The sequence below is a fragment of the Magallana gigas genome, chromosome 3 (assembly GCF_963853765.1).
Source record: "Magallana gigas chromosome 3, xbMagGiga1.1, whole genome shotgun sequence".
Lineage (NCBI taxonomy): Eukaryota > Metazoa > Mollusca > Bivalvia > Ostreida > Ostreidae > Magallana > Magallana gigas.
In genome coordinates, this window is record NC_088855.1 from 5,417,342 (window position 1) to 5,437,026 (window position 19,685).

General features: G+C 35.1%; 2 protein-coding genes across 16 annotated transcripts in view; one reads left to right on the forward strand and one right to left on the reverse strand.

Annotated features, from left to right (window-relative positions):
- The window catches only part of LOC105321123 (protein FAM217A), a 31,999-nt gene that overhangs the window by 9,581 nt on the left and 2,733 nt on the right, over positions 1-19,685 (forward strand). For 8 of the 13 annotated variants that reach the window (XM_066078196.1, XM_066078200.1, XM_066078202.1 and 5 more), the window contains exons 3-6: positions 12,894-12,987; positions 13,292-13,317; positions 13,893-13,973; positions 18,842-18,874. In XM_066078196.1, the coding sequence (XP_065934268.1) occupies positions 12,894-12,987; positions 13,292-13,317; positions 13,893-13,973; positions 18,842-18,874 (234 nt within the window). Of the gene's footprint in view, positions 1-12,893; positions 12,988-13,291; positions 13,318-13,892; positions 13,974-15,276; positions 15,413-18,841; positions 18,875-19,685 lie in introns of those variants that run through there. The other 5 variants (XM_066078198.1, XM_011419336.4, XM_066078197.1 and 2 more) reach the window with 2 other exon arrangements.
- On the reverse strand, positions 14,374-19,593 carry LOC105321122 (fatty acid-binding protein homolog 5). Of its 3 annotated transcripts, none has more exons than XM_011419332.4 (5): positions 19,263-19,593; positions 18,472-18,549; positions 17,809-17,981; positions 17,524-17,637; positions 14,374-16,785 (listed from the first exon to the last, which is right to left on the reverse strand). In XM_011419332.4, exons 2-5 carry the CDS (start codon positions 18,542-18,544, stop codon positions 16,723-16,725), a joined length of 423 nt encoding a protein of 140 aa, XP_011417634.2. In that variant the 5' UTR covers positions 18,545-18,549; positions 19,263-19,593; the 3' UTR covers positions 14,374-16,722. The 3 variants fall into 3 exon arrangements, with proteins under 3 accessions (XP_011417634.2, XP_011417633.2, XP_034336930.2); XM_011419331.4 differs by having other exon boundaries at positions 18,472-18,555; XM_034481039.2 differs by lacking the exon at positions 19,263-19,593 and having other exon boundaries at positions 18,472-18,698.

Genomic DNA, 19,685 nt, shown 5'->3' on the forward strand with positions numbered 1-19,685 from the left:
GAAAAAAGAAAGGAAGAAAATATTTTAGGAAAACTATTTGTCGAGCAGAGTTTATGTAATCGTTTCAAACATTCTTTAAAAAATGAGATGTTTAATGGCGAGTTAAATTTTCAAAGGGTAGCAAGCATTGTTATAAACAGTATGTACTCGTGATTCATGTCAGGAAGTGTATTTCTTTTTTAAACTAAACCCGCCTACAAAACACGTAAACTTTTCTCAAAGATAACTTCTATATTAAAATATTTCTAAATTTTTTGAAGACTATGTGCAAGTTTAGAATTGCGTGCTGACAAAATTTACAGACCCTAAAACGTACTACTACACCAAAAAAGTGTGCGGCCTACGTGCGAGAAACGTTTCGTGTAAACCTTTTAGAGTTTCATGTAAACCGTTTAGCGTTTCGGACAAAGCGTGCGAGAACCGTGTGAAATGTCCATCAGATTTCATTCGGAACTCTCTGACAAGTTAATTGTTTCAAAATGGCGCCCGTGTTTTACATTACTTTAACAAAATTGAACGAATTTTTAACAAACAAAAGAAAGGTATATGTATTAAAAGACGACTAGTTACAGAGTAAATGTATATTTAACGTTTTCATGCGATGTTTCAGTACTGAAACAATATTAAAATTCGCTATACAAAAAAATATTAAATACAGTTAGTGAAACATGATTTCTATTGGAACAAACCTTAATAAACTTTAACTTGCACGATCATGTTTTGATAGGCATGTACTTTTATTATTTATTTACATCGATAACTCCTACTGATAACGATTACTGAGACCATTCGGCTGTGTACAAACAGCACACATAACCTCGGACATCGGGTGAGACCTGCACCTGGCTGAACCTGTCAATCAAACTCTGTGTATTTGTTTTCATTGGATGGTCAGGCGTCTCTCTTTTGTCAAAAGCCAATGGAAAATTAATGACTTCAAGGTAATCGGAATCAGTATTTGATGAAGCACACAATTTAAATGATAGAAAATTTATTAATTATTTGAACAAATTTAAATGTAAACATAGAGAGGAAATAAAAAAAATTTATTATTATGGGAATCTATACGCATGGTACTCAATTCAAATAGATTATATTATGATTTTATTATCTTATGTAGTAAAATCACCCTTCCAACTGTTACTCAATTACATAACAATTGATGACCTGGGGCTATAAATGTTCTGAGCTGTGTGCGCTGAAGCGACACAAGATTCTCGGTCGCATGCAGCAATTGAATTAACACAGACTGGCCGAATAAACAAAGGGGTGGGAAAGTGAAACAAAATGTTACACATAAGAAAAATCCACCAAAAATGATTTTCGACAGATCTTATTATCTTTTCTCCAATTAAAAAAAAATCCAGCGCGAGCACCTGTCAGCGGGGCGGGAGGAAAGGGGGGGGGGGCAGCAATGAGTTCGCTTCCACAATGAAACTACAGAAGTGATTAATATGTGACCGATAGAATCTAATCTAAAGTTGTTTAAACTCATGTGAATATTTTTTTAAAATAATAATCGAATGCCTCAATTCAGGACATTCCTTTATCGTGCTAGCCCCTACCGCAAACATGGAACTTTGATTATAATTTGATTTCATGTTTAAACTACCTTGTACGCTATCGTATAAATCAATGCTTAATCAACTATACAAGTAAAATCAATTTATATTTTCGTCTTAAACCAATATAATAGTTGAAAACATAATAAAATATAGTTGTGTCCGTGCAAAATATGAAACATACGAACCGACGGCGGATCACTTATCCACTCGCGCCGGATCTCCTCAGCCATGTGCGAGGGATGATCATCATTAAAAGGTTTAATATTTGAAGGGGGGGGGGGGGTGTTGATTTAAAACATTAATTGTACAGTTTTTAAAGTACTTTAATTACCTGAACAAACGAACCATTAGTTTATGTCTAAGGATTTTTCCGATTTGGAGTATTATCGTTCATTAATATTCATTTACACTCAAATATTTAATTAAATATATATACAAGTAGGACAAACTTTTATAACATAAAATTAAAACAGTTCTTGTATATACGGCTATATTAACTCAAACACGTTCATATGCATGTAAGTGTAAGTCGCGGTGTGCGAATCTTGTGTATCAATTAAATAACCGCTTACCGCTAGGTAATGCAGCCGTGGCTGATCTCCTCGGCCGTGGACGAAGAATAGATTACGTAAAGGTACAACGCACAGAAACGCACAGCTCAGAACCAAAGAAGATTTGAAAAGTTTGCAGTATAATGACCTTACTCTATCAAATAGAAGTTTTATATTTTAAACTTAAACCCTACAATTGATCTATGTCTATTATTGCTTTAGAGAATGACATTGCTTTTATTAATTAAATGAACTATTTCTTACTTGACATCCACTCGTTTAATCCACAAAAGATTTTGTGTAATCAAAACTAAAACAATTCTTGAGTTCGCGGCTAAATAAACTCATATATGAGAGACGCAACTCTCGTGTATTAGATAACCGCTGACCGCTAGGTAGTCCAGCCGAGAGCATGGTAACCGATTTTCTCGGCCGCGGGCAAGGGAGAGCTTACGTAATGGTACACACACACACATGCAGCTCTGATTCAAGGTAGATTTTAAATGCATGGAGTTAATAACTAAAATGTAATGCACAGAGTTTTTTAATTCCAAATTTTGTGGTTTACTAGAAAAGAAAAAGAATGTTTTGTTTTCCAATTGCCGTTTTTAATAATTGTGCACTATAAGAACTTAACAACAATGACTTTAACTCCTAAAGGAAAAGCTTATACTCCAACAACAAAAAAAATTCTTATGAATTAATGCCTCCTGTATAAACCAGCATACTTTCTGCGGCAACTTTATGCCAGTTGTACGCACAAAGACTTTCGTTAACTTGTCAAATGAAAACAGGTACATGTCAACATGTAAAGCTTTTTACACTCATACTACACAAATCACTTACAAAATAACATTGTTACGACCTTTATGAGATCCCAACAAGCAACTTTTCCAGCGACAGCCATATCAAAATCCTAACCGTTTTTGAGTTATTAAGCAAAAACTTTTAGAGGCTATTGGCCCTTAATTTAAGGGGCCAGCCTTTTTTTATTGGTGTTAAATGAAAGCCCTTGATATTCTGCACAACTTTTATTCTACATGTCTTTACAAAATATTTTGCGTTAAAAAGATATAAAGGAAAATATGTCTAAATTTTTGCACTTTTTGGAATCCTGTTTTTTGACCCCCTACCTTTTCCTAAATAAAAAACGTAATCTAAAAACAAAAACTAATGTGCACCACTACAATGTCTCTGCTATTCAAATTCGTTGGATTCCCATTCCCTGCTATCATAGTCTCGGAGCCTTTGTCTGGAAACCAAAGGCCCTAAAAAAATTTAAAAGGGGAATAACTCGTTACCGGAAAGGGAATTCTAACTTTTATGAATTGATGAAGATAGTGTTTTGTAAAGTCCATTAGCCCTGAAAATTTGAGCAAAAACCGTTCAGAAATGAGAACGATATGAAGCCTCAAAGTTCGCGTCTAGGAAGAAAAAAAAAAAAAAAAAAAAAAAATAAGAACTAGAGCAAAGCTCGTTGCAAAGCAACGAGTGGGTTTTCCGCTAATGTCGAAAGCAACGCTAGAAGTACGTCTAAGAAGCAGAGTTCTTAATCTAGTAACAAAGAAACGTAAGTACAAAAAGATAAAAAAAAATCGAATGATTCTTGGTACAACTTAACATGATCCGAATGTTTTTAAGTACGACTTAACCAAAAACCCTTAACCATTTCAAGAACGACTTAACAAAAAAACAATGTTTTAAGTACGACTTAACAAATTTGACTTCATTTTAAGTACAAGTTTACTTTACCTTGAACTAACATCTTTTTTCTTAACCCAGAATGCAAAATTAAAATTTATGTAAAAAATCAATTTTGTTTAAAACATAATTCTGAGCAATTTTTCCTCTTCACTGCTTTTCAAAAGGTTGACCTTTCGTACTGTGTGCTCGTTGCGTCATTAATTGTCAGAAACTTATCGATGTAAAGTTTACTTTACTGTACTTCTGTGAATATTTTCCATGTAAAATTACTATGAACCAGACAACATTGAAATGGTGAACATTTCAAAGGGCCCCACTTATGTTATTTCAGAGAATTCTGCTTTGACCTTGACCTATAACTTGAAATTTTTCCAGCTGGCATAGAACTTTTAATTCAATTTCATTCCCCCTAACATACATGCATTTTTGTTCAATCTGACCAAGATTAAGAATATTTGAAAAATAATCTACTATCTAAAACTAATTTTAAAAAGATCTGCTATGACCTTCACATTGACAGACTTGGTTCAAGGTCACTGCACGCCATTAACCAATAAACTCTGTAAAGGTAAAATATTAGCCAAATAGGGGCTAAAAGGAGGGTATATCTATGCTCTTAAAATATGGATTTTTGTGTGATCTGATATGACCTTGACTCTTCATCTACAAATATCATTCGAGGTCATTGCATATATTTTGAACAAAGGCATCATGTGGGTGAAGTATGAGGCTGAATGGAGCAAAGGGAGAGAAGATATACTCCGGACAAGGATTTTTAAAAATATAATTCTGGTATGACCTTCACAGTTTCTTTTCACTGAAAATAGGTTCAAGGTCACTACACACCCTTTTACCCTTTACTCAAAAGCTCTGCTTATGTGAAGTCAGAGCCAAATAGGGGTTAGTAGAAATAATATATGCTCTCAAAAAAGGATTTTTGCACGATCCGATATGATCTTCACCCGTTACCTAGAAATTTCATGCAAGGTCACTGCACATCGTTTAACCATAGAGACACTCTGCGAGTATTAGCCAGATTGGACCAAAGGGAAAAAAGATATGCCCCAGACAAGGATTTTATATATATAATTCTGCTATGACCTTAACCTTATACCTAAAAACATGGTTCAAGGTCACTGCACATCCTTCAACCAAAGCAACCCTGTGGATGAGGTATGAGCCAGATTGGGCCAAGGGGAGAGAAGCTATGCTCCTGTCAAGCCATCTCGGATGGACAGACGGACAAATTGATCACTAGAAGGCGCCCGAATAAACATGCCTTTTTATCTAATTCAAAATAGTATCTATGCTATCTGCCCATGGTGAATAGTCATCAAAACCATTCATCAGCAGAATTTGATTTCCCTCCTTTTTAAGGTGGTATGGGACATCTGTCGATATTAATGTGGATTAAAGTATTATATAATTGAAAACTTTTCACCGGTTTAGAATTTTCAAATTTTACAATATTTAACCAAAAAATAGCTTTTAAAAATATTTGAAAAGGTAAAAATTGTAAAAACCCCAGCGGGATTCGAACTCATGACTTACAGGTTCCTAGTAAACCCTCTAACCCACTGTGCTAAGGAGTTAGGTGACCATTTTTGAAAAGAAACTACATGTACTTATATAATTACACTTTATTTTATTGTTTATTTCGATAAACAATACGTCACAACATGGAAGTGTCCCATATCACCTTAAACTCGGAACACCTCTGACCTAATAAGATCGCCGCATTAAATACAAAGTTTGATTTAACTCCAATTTGTTTATCATCAAGAAATTCTGCATCGCTGACAAATAAAGTTTTCTTCTGTATAATGAAATACCAATTAACTGACTATTCGGACAATAGCAAGTTTATTGTCCCATTCCACAGCAACTATTTCCCTTGGCTTTGCCTCATTAAATATTTGCTGTCTTGGGGGACAATAAACTTGCTATTGTCCTCATACCCAGTAAATACTAAATAGGCATATAATATCCCATCCACCTACATTTCATGTTATATAACCTCCCGTTTGTAACCTTCAATTTCACTGTAAAGTCAACATATCTGTCATAGCCGCAAGTTTCACAATTTATTTCTGCTTCTCATGTACTTAAAATTAGGGGCCTTAATATTGCTTACCAATTCCAACAAGAGACATCCCTCTAACTATTGATAATCATTAAAATTCATTTCATGAATCTACGCAACAATGATAAACCTTCAAGTACAGTCACTCTCAATTTTACAAAAATTTTGACGGTACTTTATCCGAAACTGTTCCTTGTACCTTTAACTTAGTACACTAACATTTTTATGAAAAGACGGTTTGTCTTAGAATAAGAAAGCTAATGCAATTCTGAGAAAAAGAATACCACATATTGCCAATTCCATTGAGGTTTAATGAAAATATGGCCATTTAAGTGAACCCACCATTTCCAATTTCCTTTAGTAAACACAGATTTACAGGGTTCTCCATAGTAAAACATCTTTACCTGACCTTTTAGAGGTCAACTTTTGTTATACCACCTTTAAAAAGAAACCTTAATCAATACAACATATGCCTACATGATATAATCATGATAAAAGCTTCACATCACTTAGAAATACCCTTACATGTATACCCCCCACCCCCCAATCTTTTGATTTTCATAAAAAGTCATGGTTTGAAATGTTTTACCTAATTTTATGAAACGTGTGGCAATTTCCTTGAGTAATTTCTCACACATATTTGAAAACAATCATCAATGATTCTAAAATTTGATCTTTATTTGTTTATTGTATGATTTGTACCATTTTAATTAACAAATAGACAGCTGTCCTGCTTGTGATATCTTGTTTTCATGAAAAAAGTAAGCTAACAATCATATTTAGTGAATATCTAATCTATTCTGATTTCTAGTCTCCTTCTAACCATGCTAAAACAGTAAGTTACAACCTACAAGTTAGACATCTGCCTTAAATTAGAATTAAATTCAAACACACCCAGGTAGCTGGAGACAGAGTTGATTTCAATGAAAAATGTTCAAAATTTGACATGTTTTTCTACTTTTTTATGCATATATACCTTAGAAAGGTAGAAATAGGTTGTTTCTTGTTCATTTCAAAAGTAATTATCATAGCAGATGTTATTTCAAAGTCAAATGTACATTTACATATCCTACATGTAATCTTAATGCAGACAATTAAATAGAGGGGGGGGGGGGTTTCAATTATGTAAACACATCTAAATATCTTTATGAAATAAAAAATAAAGGAAACATAATTGTATACTTTTATTGAAAAACAAATTTTCACAGCAATTATGAATTTCTTTAAACAGCCTTAATTTTGTTTTCATAATTTCTTATCAAACACAAACCACAACATGGCATGATGCTTTCTTCAAGTTCCATTATTGTTCATGCATTATCGGATTTAATTTGAATTACCGGTAAATAGTCTGTAGAACACAAGGAATATGCATGTGGATAGAGGTGACAGGTTAATCTCAGGAGCTGACCCACAAGAATCAACAGGTACCGGTAAAAGCCATGTGGTAACAAGAGTCCGTTTTGAGCTGAAATAAATAAAAAAAATAATTAGCTGTGTTTACATACATGTACTAGTAATAGCTGTGTTTTCATTAACATATGCATAGTATTTCTGTAAAAAATACACTGACCATGCAGTGTAATAAGTATGACATATCCCAATACATGACATAACATTTAGGCAGTACAAGATCAAAAATTTGCATATCAAGTCATAATATAATATTAAAAAATTTTCATAGGTATAAACACTTATCAAATTGAGAAAGAGAGAGAGTTTGAGAGAGAGAGAGAGTTTATTACCGTACTTGTAGTGCAACAGTCAATATTTCAATTCGTAAATTACAAACGAATATTACCCACCGAACAGCGTCAAAGTACATGTACTGGTATTAGCTTCTGGTATACCATTTTTTATCAATTCTACTGTGTGTTTTTTTTTTTTTGCAAATAAATTTAGCGAGGGTTTTTGTTTATTGTCTTATAAATTACATGTTTTAAAAACAATACTACGTGTAATAAGCATAAAACATGTATGAGTAAACTTAATGAAGAATTTTTAATAGATTATTTTTCACAGAATGTGGTACATTACATGTATGTCAATCTTTATAAAACTAGCGTATATTTCTACGCCATAAATTGCAAGTTTTTTGTAAATATCATTTACTTGCATGATAGGTATATATGGTCTAACCAAAATTTTCTTCATAAAGCTACAGCTGTATGTGCCACATATATGTTTTGTCACAAGTATACATTTAAAAAAAAAATACCCAAATTCCAACAGTTTAAATAAACTCAACTCATTCTCTGAAAAGTTCATTGTGTTTTGTGCGTGCATATCTTATTTGTCTGCTGCAACAGCAGCCAATCAGCGGTAAGCTGAATCCACAAAAAGAAAGTTTGTGTTTTAGGAGCGGGTAAATTGTTTATGCGACACTGTCAAGAAAACCAAACCAAATAATAACAAGGAACATAAATATTCACTTAAATGTATTCTGTTGTAAAGTAAAGGTTTTTAACACTTATTGCATCTTGCAAAACATGTGATGACTCTTAATCATCTGTCATATATCTGATATACATGTATATGTAAAAGATGGGAGAAATAACGATGGAACAAAGTGGGATTCGAACCTGGCCCTCTGAATCTCTAGTCAAGTGCTCTACCAACTGAGCTACATGTATCTGGCACCGGTATTCAAACCAGTCTGACCGTCACATTCCTCCCCCTTAAATGATCTTCACCCTCGAAGATCATCCCTGGCAGGATCGAGTTAACCTGTTAGTTCCAGGGGTTGGTCACAACACCAATATTGTAACAGGATGGGAGAAATAATGAAGGACCAAACCGGGATTTGAACCTGGGCCCCCTGAATCTCTAGTCAGGTGCTCTACCAACTGAGCTATCTGGCACTGGTATTCAAACCTGTCTGATCGTCACATATTAAGAATTATTTTAAACAATGTTGTTCAATAAAAAATAACACTCGCAACCTTCAGTTTTTGTCTGTAATTAATCAATATTGGCGTGCAATCAGTTCTCGCCGAGTACCATTTCTCACCAGTGCATTGTTACGTCATTTTATGAACACATAAAATTATATACGAAAATATGATGTAACAGGGCACCAGCGAGAAATGGTCCTCGGCGAGAACTGCTCGCACGCCAGTACTGCCAGTAGTCAGATTAAAAAAAGAGAATAAAAAATTACATTTAAAACATTAACAAGGACAATTTAAGTACACATCATAACTGCTTAACAAGAAAAATTATATGAACTGGTAGAATGGTAGGCATAGTTCTAACTTGTAACCTACATGTACAAGTACATGTACCGGGTACCCGTTGGTCTGCTAAACCTCTTTAATGATACAATGATCGGCATCATAAAGATATTAAAGTCATGTTTTAACTCTGAAGTCTGAAGTATACAATTTTATTTACTTGAAGTTATGTCTACAGGGTATTCATGACTACATTTGGAGTCTTCTGCACAAGAATATATGATATGTTTCTAATTAGACCCTGCTTTGAATTTTGAGTTGAAAATTCACAATCTGTTATTTTTTTAAATAGATAAATTCAGTTACCCTTTCCAGTCCCCCATGAACCTCGAGCGAGTCTAAACATCCATGAAACATGTAAAAATTACACGTTAGTAAACGAACACCCACACCATAACAAAAACATCTAACAGTGTGCACGTACTTACATGTACATCTACAGGTCCAGTACAATCTCTTGATTTAGCTATATAACTTTAAAAGGAGAAAAAGCCTCACCTTCTTCAGTAACATCCACATAAATCACACACTTTAATGTCCATCTTTTCTCCTTTATTACTCGTAGCTTATCAACGGCTGATCGTCGACAGAAGTGTGGCTGTCAGAATTTCCTCGTAAACGATTCACACGAGAAAAATATCCTCCTTAAACAAATATGTAGTATTGTTCCCTGTGCACGTTCATATGTTTCACAGTAAATTGAAAATGCATGTGTACACCGAAAGAATACACAACTTCTCTTCTGCATTACGGCTCTCTTTTCTACAATGCCGTTCGTTATTGTTTACATTCGGCGCGCGCGCGGGGGTTACAAACAGGGGCGCCCCGACAAATAGTTGCACATAGAACGTTTAAATAATGTGTGTTCATTGAATTCATAAATGATATAGATGAAAAAAAAATGAAATTGAATCACAACAATTTATCTAAGACGCAACACAACGTAATGCAGTAAATGCCTGGGCCTTAATGTGGCATTTGTTCGCTTGTGTGTTTATGTAGACATATTAACTCGTTCATGTACGATTCTCACATATTTGTTTTATGAAATTTGAAAAAAAATATAGCACAGAACTTGTTTAATTTGATACCAAATGACATTATTTAATATATTAACAATAACAGAATTAATTTTTTTTCATAAAATGATAACGATTTTTGCTATCAGAAAAATACGTGTATGAGCTGCTGACCCCTAATTATAGGGGCCAGCCCTTTTTTCTTAATTTTAAATGAAAGCTCTCGTTATTCTAAACAACTTTTGTTCTATATGTATAAACAAAATATTTTTAGTTTAAAGGTTATAATACAAAAAGCAACAAAATTTCAGCCCCGAAAAAATCTTAAACTTTGGCGACTAATAGCTCAAAAACTAACAAAGAAATTACCAAAATTTTCATGCCAGCAAAACTAAAAAATGTTACCGACAATTTCGCCAAATTTCATGAATCTATCATCTGTAGTTCCCGAGATCAACTCTGGACAAAAGACCCCCCAATTTTCAATTAAAGGGCAATAACTCATAACCGGAAGTAAATTTTAAAAATTTGAAAAAAACGTCTAGAGATATAAATATCATCTACATACCCTGAAAGTTTCATAGCAATCAGACAAAAAATGTTCGAGAAATCTCGTGCACAAAATTTGCGGGAAAAAAAAAAAATAATAATAAGAAACAGTAGAATAACAGAAGGGTTTTCCGTTGAAAAACGGAAAACCCTAATAATCTTAACCAGCACAATAATAGAAAGGTCTTCCGTTGGAAACGGAAGACCTTAAAAAGATATAAAGGGCCTCTGCTGCTTAGAACACTCAAAAAAATCATTAAGAATGCATGTCAAATATATCATGTATGTGTAAAGACGGTTACAGCGGAGTCTGCAAACAATGAGCATTGTTATAATAAAATGTCTGCCTTCTTTTATCAAAAGCTCAGTAGTGAAAGTACTTTCAATTTGAAATAATATTAATCTTTGGAGGTGCTGGGTGAAGTGACAATGACTACAGATTTCTCCCTTGTCTCTTGGAGTCCCGAGACGTAACAGAGTTGCCAAGTTTCTCGCTCTGTCCTGAAGTCGAACCCGATAACCGAATAGATTTTGGATAAGATTAAGTTCATATAAATTACAAACTTCTTCAAAAGTCTCGAGCCTTGTACTTGTGATATTATAATAAGACTTCAATCACATTTTTTTATCCCCAGATCTAGCCCAGTTTAAAGTCTTTAAACAATTTTGACATTTTAGAAAAGATACAGAAATCTGCTGTATCAATATTTGACGTTTTTGGTGAATTGCTTGCTTTGCCCTCTCAGTTTTAACTTGTCTCCGGAAGTGAACATGTTTCATTTCTGAATTTTAAATCTCAAAGCAAAGTTTGACAAATATACAAATCCCCGACTCTGGTGTCATATTGCTGATCAAAAGGAGGAAGTCACCTTGTCCTGATCAAAGCCACAACCATATGTTATTGCAGAATCAAGTCAACCTTGTGTGTTAGCAACGTTATGTCCAGGGTTTTACAATAGACCTTACGACTCACGATAAATGTTACAAATACGAATTATTTAAAATATGACAAATATTTTAACTTAATACCAATTGTATGAAAAAGTTTGGAATAAATGGTTTTTAAAATTACATGTAATTAACACAATAAACATCACAACACCGATAAGTATACAGCGGAGACTCACTTATACGTTTTATGAACACATTCAATCCCAACCAAATAGTTCGGCTTATTACGACACATTTCAAAAATCAGTTCCTAATATATCCAATTGAAAATTGTGCGGAAGGCAATTATCCGGATTAATGAAATTAAAGTATTACGAGTCCACACCTCATATATTGGTATCTACATCAATAATGTTCGTGTGAGAAGAGAGAAATGATTATTAGAGACTACTCATCGCGATAAAATTGTCAGGAAAATAAATTTTTATCTCCGTAAAGGATGATATCAAAGCATTTACATGAGTGTCCTGGTAAAATTTATCAACCCGTTTGCTTTATCTGGGTTTTTTTTTTAAATTCATAACATACATGTACCAGTATATTGTACCTCAGTCCATGAAAAGATTTTGGTTTGACTGCTTTGATGTCTTATTCATATATTTTTTTTTATTGATATAGATATATTACTTATTTGTCTTGATAGAAAATTTAGATCACATGGACATGTTTAAAGCCAGTTAATATAAACTCCACCGATTATGATTTACAACTGTCAACAATGCGACATTTACAAGCACTAGTGTCCTTTGCCAATTATAAATAATATGCATGTGTACACGTGTATATACGAACGCGGGGTACGCGATGGGTGAATGTTGGCGTTTATTGAACACGAATATATTACTTGATTTTAAAATCCGGGGTTTATTCATTTTGGGCGAACTCCAGTGTCTTTTTACTGTGAAGATCCATCTCATCTTTATTCATGTCGACTGTTAAAATGCAAAGTTGTAAGGTGCCATAGGAACCCTAATGGGCTGCCCCTGTTGTTTCATCGAGTTCTGATCACTGTTTAATACACGAATCAGTGCTTTGTCAGCGCTTTATTGGGGTCTCAGCTTCTACAGACAGGTAAGTGACCACAGAAATCATCCTCATACGTTAAGGGGGGGGGGGGGGGGGGGCAAACCTGTAGGACAAAGGGAAAAGTAACCCCTACAACTAGTTATAATGTACATGCATGTATATGTTTTTGACAAGTTGTTTTCCAATTTGATTTGATTTGGTTACCTTTTCAGGCTACTCTGAAGTACATCGGATGGGCCCCAAGTGATCTAGAATCCCAGGACCACCCCGGCGACATCCCGGAAGCCGTCAAAAACGATCAAAACTGTAAGTCTTTCGCTTAGAAAATATAAATAAATATATACAATATTTAAAAGATCATAGGAAGAATTTTCTTTTAGCAAAGTATCTTTAGCTATTTTTTTTAAAATTCACTGTCGTGTTTTAGTACTTATATATTTAGCTCGTTTTCATTAAAAGGTGTTTTTAGCAATATCGGAAAACAGTGGTTCTACTGTTTCGCAACAGTGATATGTATTTCACCGAATTTAATTCAATTGCACGCGACTAAAATTGATTTCCCACAAACAAATCACTGATATATAATAGCTCTTTCTGGTGTGTTTTTCAGATGAGAATTTATGCAGGCTATCTAAGGTAAATATTCCCTCGCAGACATCATAATAAGTACTTATACATTTAAAGTTCTTTTGAAAGTTTGGAAAAATCCATATCGTTTCGTTAGGGCAATCAGGAAGGCATTCACACCAATCAAAAGCAACTTAGCAAATTATCCTACCTAACAAAGGGGGGCAAATGTTCTTCAAATCTGCCACAAAGACTCAAAAACTCTTAATGCATTTAAACTTTAATTAAAATTCCATTATCCGTACTGAAGTTAGCTAAACCTATCTGTGTTGAACAAGGACTCGGGGCTGGTATTTAAAACGTTATGCCGAGCCCAAGGTAAAAGTGGGTTTTGAGGAGTCGCCATTGTTTTTATGCCTAGTGACGGCGAGTTTTACTCGGGACTATTGCAGTATTTTACACGTGTCGGAATTAAAATCAGAGTGTGATATGCCCTTGTGTATTGCCCTAACACATGTCCGCTTCGCTCCTGTGGTCCTTTGATTTGTCAATGGCTGTGTCGATTTACTAGACGATAAGCAGTTGTAATGGATTACGATTTTAAAGATACATTGGACTCATTAATTTGGTCTACCAATGATCAGGTGGAGTTTAAGAAGCTCACAGACCAGGTGAGGGATGTCAACATGAACCTACGGAACAAGTTTAGGACCTCGGCCTACCAGGTAAAAAGTTTTACTCAATTCATTCGGAGTTATCTTTCTTGAAAATTATCTGTAATCTGTCAAATCTCACAACACTAGTCGGGTTACCTTAAATTGGCTCACAATATACATTTATTATTAAGGTAAATGTGAAAGTAAACAATAACACGTGTACAATCGTGTACTGCTAATTGACTCTGAACTTTCGTTGCTATGTAAACAAACCAGACATATAGCTTGCATTGTCCCGATATGAACGAATAAAAGGGATATGTATATACCATGTAAAACGAATGGAAACCGCGGCATTTAAAAAAGTTTCCCGTAAATGTAAACGTATCGAGAAAGGAATTTATGGATTTATATAAGGGTTAAGATTACACACGGTTATAACGGGAACTGCATGTAGCTTATTAAGTTATACAAAGGCCTCATTTTAATAAGACTACGCCATCTTTGCGGTTTTCGATTACTTGTATTTAACTATTGCAGATTTTTACTACAAAAGATAACATTGAGCCTTTATATCTCGCACTTTTTGTGTCATTCCTACAAGCTTTAGCTAATATTCACGATGTCTTACAAGTCATTTCATCACAGGGTACCTATAACTTATACTATAAGAACACTTTACACGTAGATTCTCTGTATCCAAAATGTCTCCAAGGTGAAGAGCTGTAATCTATTAAATCAACAAGTCTGCGGAATCACTTGACTTATAATATTGATATTCGGCAAGGAAACGACGCCGAAGGCCTTTACCTCATGGTATCGAACGTAGACAGGACTAATATGAACTCTCGGCAAACACATGTACAGCCTATATTGTTGAACCATCGACAAACATACTATTGTATGATGGTCCCTTTTCGATCTTAATATTTTCGGTGCATTGACGTGGTTGTGTTTCTGTCCTAATAAAAGCATCATTGTGAGGAGAACCAGTCACTTCACAGGGAAAACGGATGTCCCCTTCAGAGGGGGTATCCTGGCTTTTGATTCTGTGTGTTTCATTGTTTCCTCTCTCTAGGGCTTTAAAGCCAGACGTCGTTGCACTAGAACTATTCAAGTCCCACACGGTCAGATTATAAAATATCCGAGTTCATAAAACTGTATTGTTGATAAGATACGGCGTATTAAATACTTGTAATCCCTGTGGACACGGCGTGGTTTCTGGTGCTTGTGGGTTTTATACAGGGGTTTGCAAGACCCAGAGAGCAACGATAAAGCACACACCGACCAAACACTCAGAAATCGGCAGCTGTGTCATCGGGGGACATTTAATCTAGCCAAGAACAATAGCTAATGTTACGCCGATCAGGGACCAAATCTTATAACTGTGTCATCTGATTGTGAAACAATCTAAGGATATTTTTACCATGCTAATTTTATCTGTGGAGGAATTAAACATGGCTACAAAACGATTGAAAAAGAAACGGAAAAGGCGACGTCATCAAAAGGTAAAACAGTTATAAAGGATGTTAAAAGGGAAGTGGAAAAGGCTTTAAAGAATATTTGATGTTTCAAAGACTTGATACTTTTCATCATTTGACCTTGATCATCAATTTGTCTTCTTATTGTTTCTGTCATGGTTTTGCAACGTTACCGTTACTTGAATTTTATCATTACTTCTCTCCAGAAACTTCTCTTCTCTTCAATGTGATAATGTAATTTATACCCGCAGTCAATATTCAGGGCATTGTGTCATCGATTTCTGTCTTTTAATTTTCATCTTATCTACACAAAGCGTACGGAAACACGAGCTTCCTCTTCTTTAAGTAATATAAAGCACTCCAAGCCACCTATCTCTGTGTGTGCGAGTCTTGGAGGTAACTCCCTATTGATTTTGTCTCTTCTCTGACAAGAACCATTAAGGTAATGACAATATTTATCACAAGAGACCCCGCTTTGTGCATCACTCCGCTGCTGTTCAGCTGTCTTGCTGCATGTAGTTCTTCCACTGTTTGCGGTTTACCTGGATTGTTTTAGCGACATACAAGTTACGGAATCAGTCTCAATTTACCCACCCTTCAAGGCCGTCCTTACAGGTAGGATTTCTGTCAAGTGTTCACTTGACTTACACAGGTTTTTCTATTACATCTGTAGATAGCATTAGGTATTGGTATTAAATATCAATGTGCAAAACATCTCTTGAACAATTTATTTGGCGTGCGCTGGGTGGGTTTTTTTTAGGAAATATTTCGTTTTGAAACAGGTTACAAGACAAAAGACTCAGAATTCCCGTTAATATCTTTGCTATTTTAAAAATGGTACAGGTTCTAGTAAATGCAATATGACATCTGAACATCGAACAGGTGCCCGAGATATGGTCGATAATGTCAATTAAAAAAAATTATGACATGGTTATTGCAATTGATGTTACACCCAAAATTATACATTATTAATAAGTTTCTATTGGAACAACTATGGTAAAAGTATCGGTAATTATTGGTGATTGGCCTCCAAAATGGTTCCGTTTGGGATAAGCTAGTTATTGTGGCAATAGGTTGTGGACATTGTTGCCTTTAAACGCTTGGGCTACAATGACACATACAAATTTATCCCAGGTAATAAATCGATTTATTTTTGATCCTGTTATGAATTAAATATCCTGTGGTTTTGTCTTTAAAGTACGTGCTTTATTGTTTTCCCACGAACATGAAAGTTTGCTGCAAGACAAACATATGCCTGATGACGTCATGGCTTATACTTTCTCCGCTCGAAGTGAAATATTATGCAAATGAGGAGTCACTTAGTAGTCCACGTTCATCTATGGGGTGTGGCGTTTGAAAGTACGAACAGTGACTAGGTTCTTGTCGATGGCTTCTAGTGTCTGAAAAAAGGAGAAAATGTTGACGTAATTATGGTAATTGAAACCCTGACACATTAACAAATCATTGTTTCAACACGAGTTTGTTTATGTGAATATTAGATAGACTGTATCATGACACGCGATTCTTGACATGCAACATTGAATGCTTTGAAGATGGAATTGATTTTATATTGTCTCAACAAGTTAGTACAAGCTCAATTATCAATTAACTAAAAAGGTTTTAATAAAAGAGTTTGTATACATCTTATTCTTTAGGCATTAGTTGATGTTTCTACCCTTGACTTTCTCTTGAGTTAAGAGCAGATTTAGACTATAATAAGATGCATGTCGTATAGTGGTGTACATGTACGAATGATAAGTTTCTAGTTCCTGGCGATGTCCACCAGAGCCTAGATTCCTAGACAGACTAGTGTATCTCTCCGACACAAGTCTTTATAGTTCTTAGGAATCTTTGGTCTCTGGCACATGGCTTTATATGTATCTCACATTTAGAAGTTTGAAAACTAAGCCTTACTAAAAATGCTGGGTTTGATAATTAGAACGATTTATATCCTTTTTGGTTCTTGTTATATTTTTTGTGACAGTTTTGGCAAAGCCTTTTTGCTCTTTCTTGGCCAAGCTTTTACTATACTTCCGCGTTGCTGCATGGTTCCGTTTATCTATATAACGTCCCTTCACTTACTAGTACATATATTTCTGAGTTGTATATTTTTGGTACCAAGATTTGATGGTACTCACAATTGTCATAGTCTCGTCGTCCACGCGAGTCCGCGTGATCTTGGAGTCCACTTCCCCTGGTTTTATCCCCTTCTGATAGTGCACCAGGTCCTCCCCCTCAACAACGAACCTTGACTAAAATACAACATGACGAGTGCTTCAAAAAAGTTTGAACAGCCATGTTCAAACCATGTAAACAAGCACAAAATGGCGAGTTCTTCAAAAAAGTTTGGTTTTATAACTATTCCACCAGAGACTAGTACATGTTAACGTACTTGAATGCATCTTTATTTTTTCATTGCTTACCTTGCATTTACGACCATCTAATGTCGTTTCATCGAATTCTTCCCCTAGCTTAAATTTGAGGTGAGCGTTTTTAAACGTGGATGTGATGTTTAGTTCCCAATCATCGCCATTTTGTTTAATCTCCTCATAGCTTGTGATGCTATTCCCGACTTTCCGCAGAACAAAATTGATTCCTGAAACGATTCAGATTAAAATCACGGGAACGATAAACAACATGTTCTGCAATTCATAGTCAAAAAAATACTTTGCTTACCCAATAAAAAAATATTTTATATCAAATTATTTCGACCCATTTTCCCCCAAAATTATAGATGTAGTTCAGCATATGAACGTTAATCCTTGACTTATCGTTAATATTCACTCCATACACTTAATCTGTCTTTCGTAAATCGAAGGTAGAAAATTAATCCACTTAATGTCGTCTAAGTAAAAACAAACGATTTAAGATTAAAGACGTGACCTTCCTATTGTATTGGTCTCCGTCCACGAGGACTTTTACCATTAGATGTTCCAATCAGAACGGTTGCAAACAGAATCCATTGGGAAACCGGTCTGATGGGCTTACTACAACACGGTACATGTAAAAGATTCTCACCGAATTCAGCTGAAATTGTGACTTGCAGAGTGTGAACTTGTGACTTGCAAAGTAAACCTGTGACTTACCTAGAGTCCTCATGTACTCATCCCACTTGTCATCGCTGCTGAAGAGTTTCCAGTGACCAAGAACCTTTGTCATTTTGACTGTAACTGAAGACATGGAGAATCTAATCAATACCTTTATACGTACACAGCATCGCACATTTCTTCACATCACAATTTATCATCACAGCTAGACAGACAGAAGAAGCGGCCTTAATCACGGGAGCTTCTCCTCCATGCATTACAACCCTCGCTCTAGCTTTTACTTACATTATTTTTACATATATATACATACATGTCTGGCAACTACTCTCTCGCGATTTTATTTATGATGAAATCAAGCACAAATACACGTGATTAATTAACCAAGTCTTTGCCATTTTTTACTGCACAGATGTTTGAACTGCCTTACACAGTGACAAAAGCGGTAAGCGGAGGGTGGAGGTTTTTTGTTTGGGTCTACAGCTCTCTCTATGTCTCTACACAGAACACTTTACTATATTATTATATCCATCATGCAATACTGCAAACATGTATTCCTACTAACAAAAGCCGTTCTATAACTGGCAAGTCGACTAATCTTGGCGTAGAATAGATTTTGAACTCTCTGCTTGCGGTCAAAACAAATGGCCGGTCTACTTGCACGTGGCGTGGCATGACATGCTGTAGTCTTCGCTTCGTCGTTGAAAAGGCATGGCAAAAATGTCACATATTAGAACACACGACAGTGCTTGATAGTTCTCTGCAAATATGTACAAGGAAAGCATGGGGAATGAATCAGTATACACATGTACATGTAGAATTTTAAGGCTTACCTTTGGCTGGGATCAATAATGGCGGACTGGCGTTATCTGAAGTAGACTTTAGCCGTTGACTCTTGATACGACCTGAGTGTTAATAAACACGGATTCTCTTCTTGTTTTCATAGCAGGGAAACAGTACATCTTAACACTGTATCACATCTACCTGCAAATTAAGCTTTAAAATTACCATGGCAACGTTTTCCAGGTGATAACGTTTATTCGATGACAAGACACGTTTGACCAATGCATATGTGTATCCTATACTATCACATGTTACTGGTATGCGTCTTATTGGCTTGAACATACCAGGTCAGTAGTTTACAAGTCACCGCATGCAAAGTATTCATAATTAATTCTATATATACATTTGTGTAAGGTTGTAACAATATACATTTAATATTTAATTTTCACTCTGTTTTGATGAAGTAATAGGTT

Coding starts and splice junctions, on each gene's coding strand:
- LOC105321122 (XM_034481039.2), bottom strand. CDS start 18,565: ATGTCTTCAGTTACAGTCAAAATGACAAAGGTTCTTGGTCACTGGAAA. Junction 17,638..17,808: donor TAGATGGTCGTAAATGCAAG/GTAAGCAATGAA, acceptor GTTGTATTTTAG/TCAAGGTTCGTTGTTGAGGG. Junction 16,786..17,523: donor ACGACGAGACTATGACAATT/GTGAGTACCATC, acceptor TCCTTTTTTCAG/ACACTAGAAGCCATCGACAA.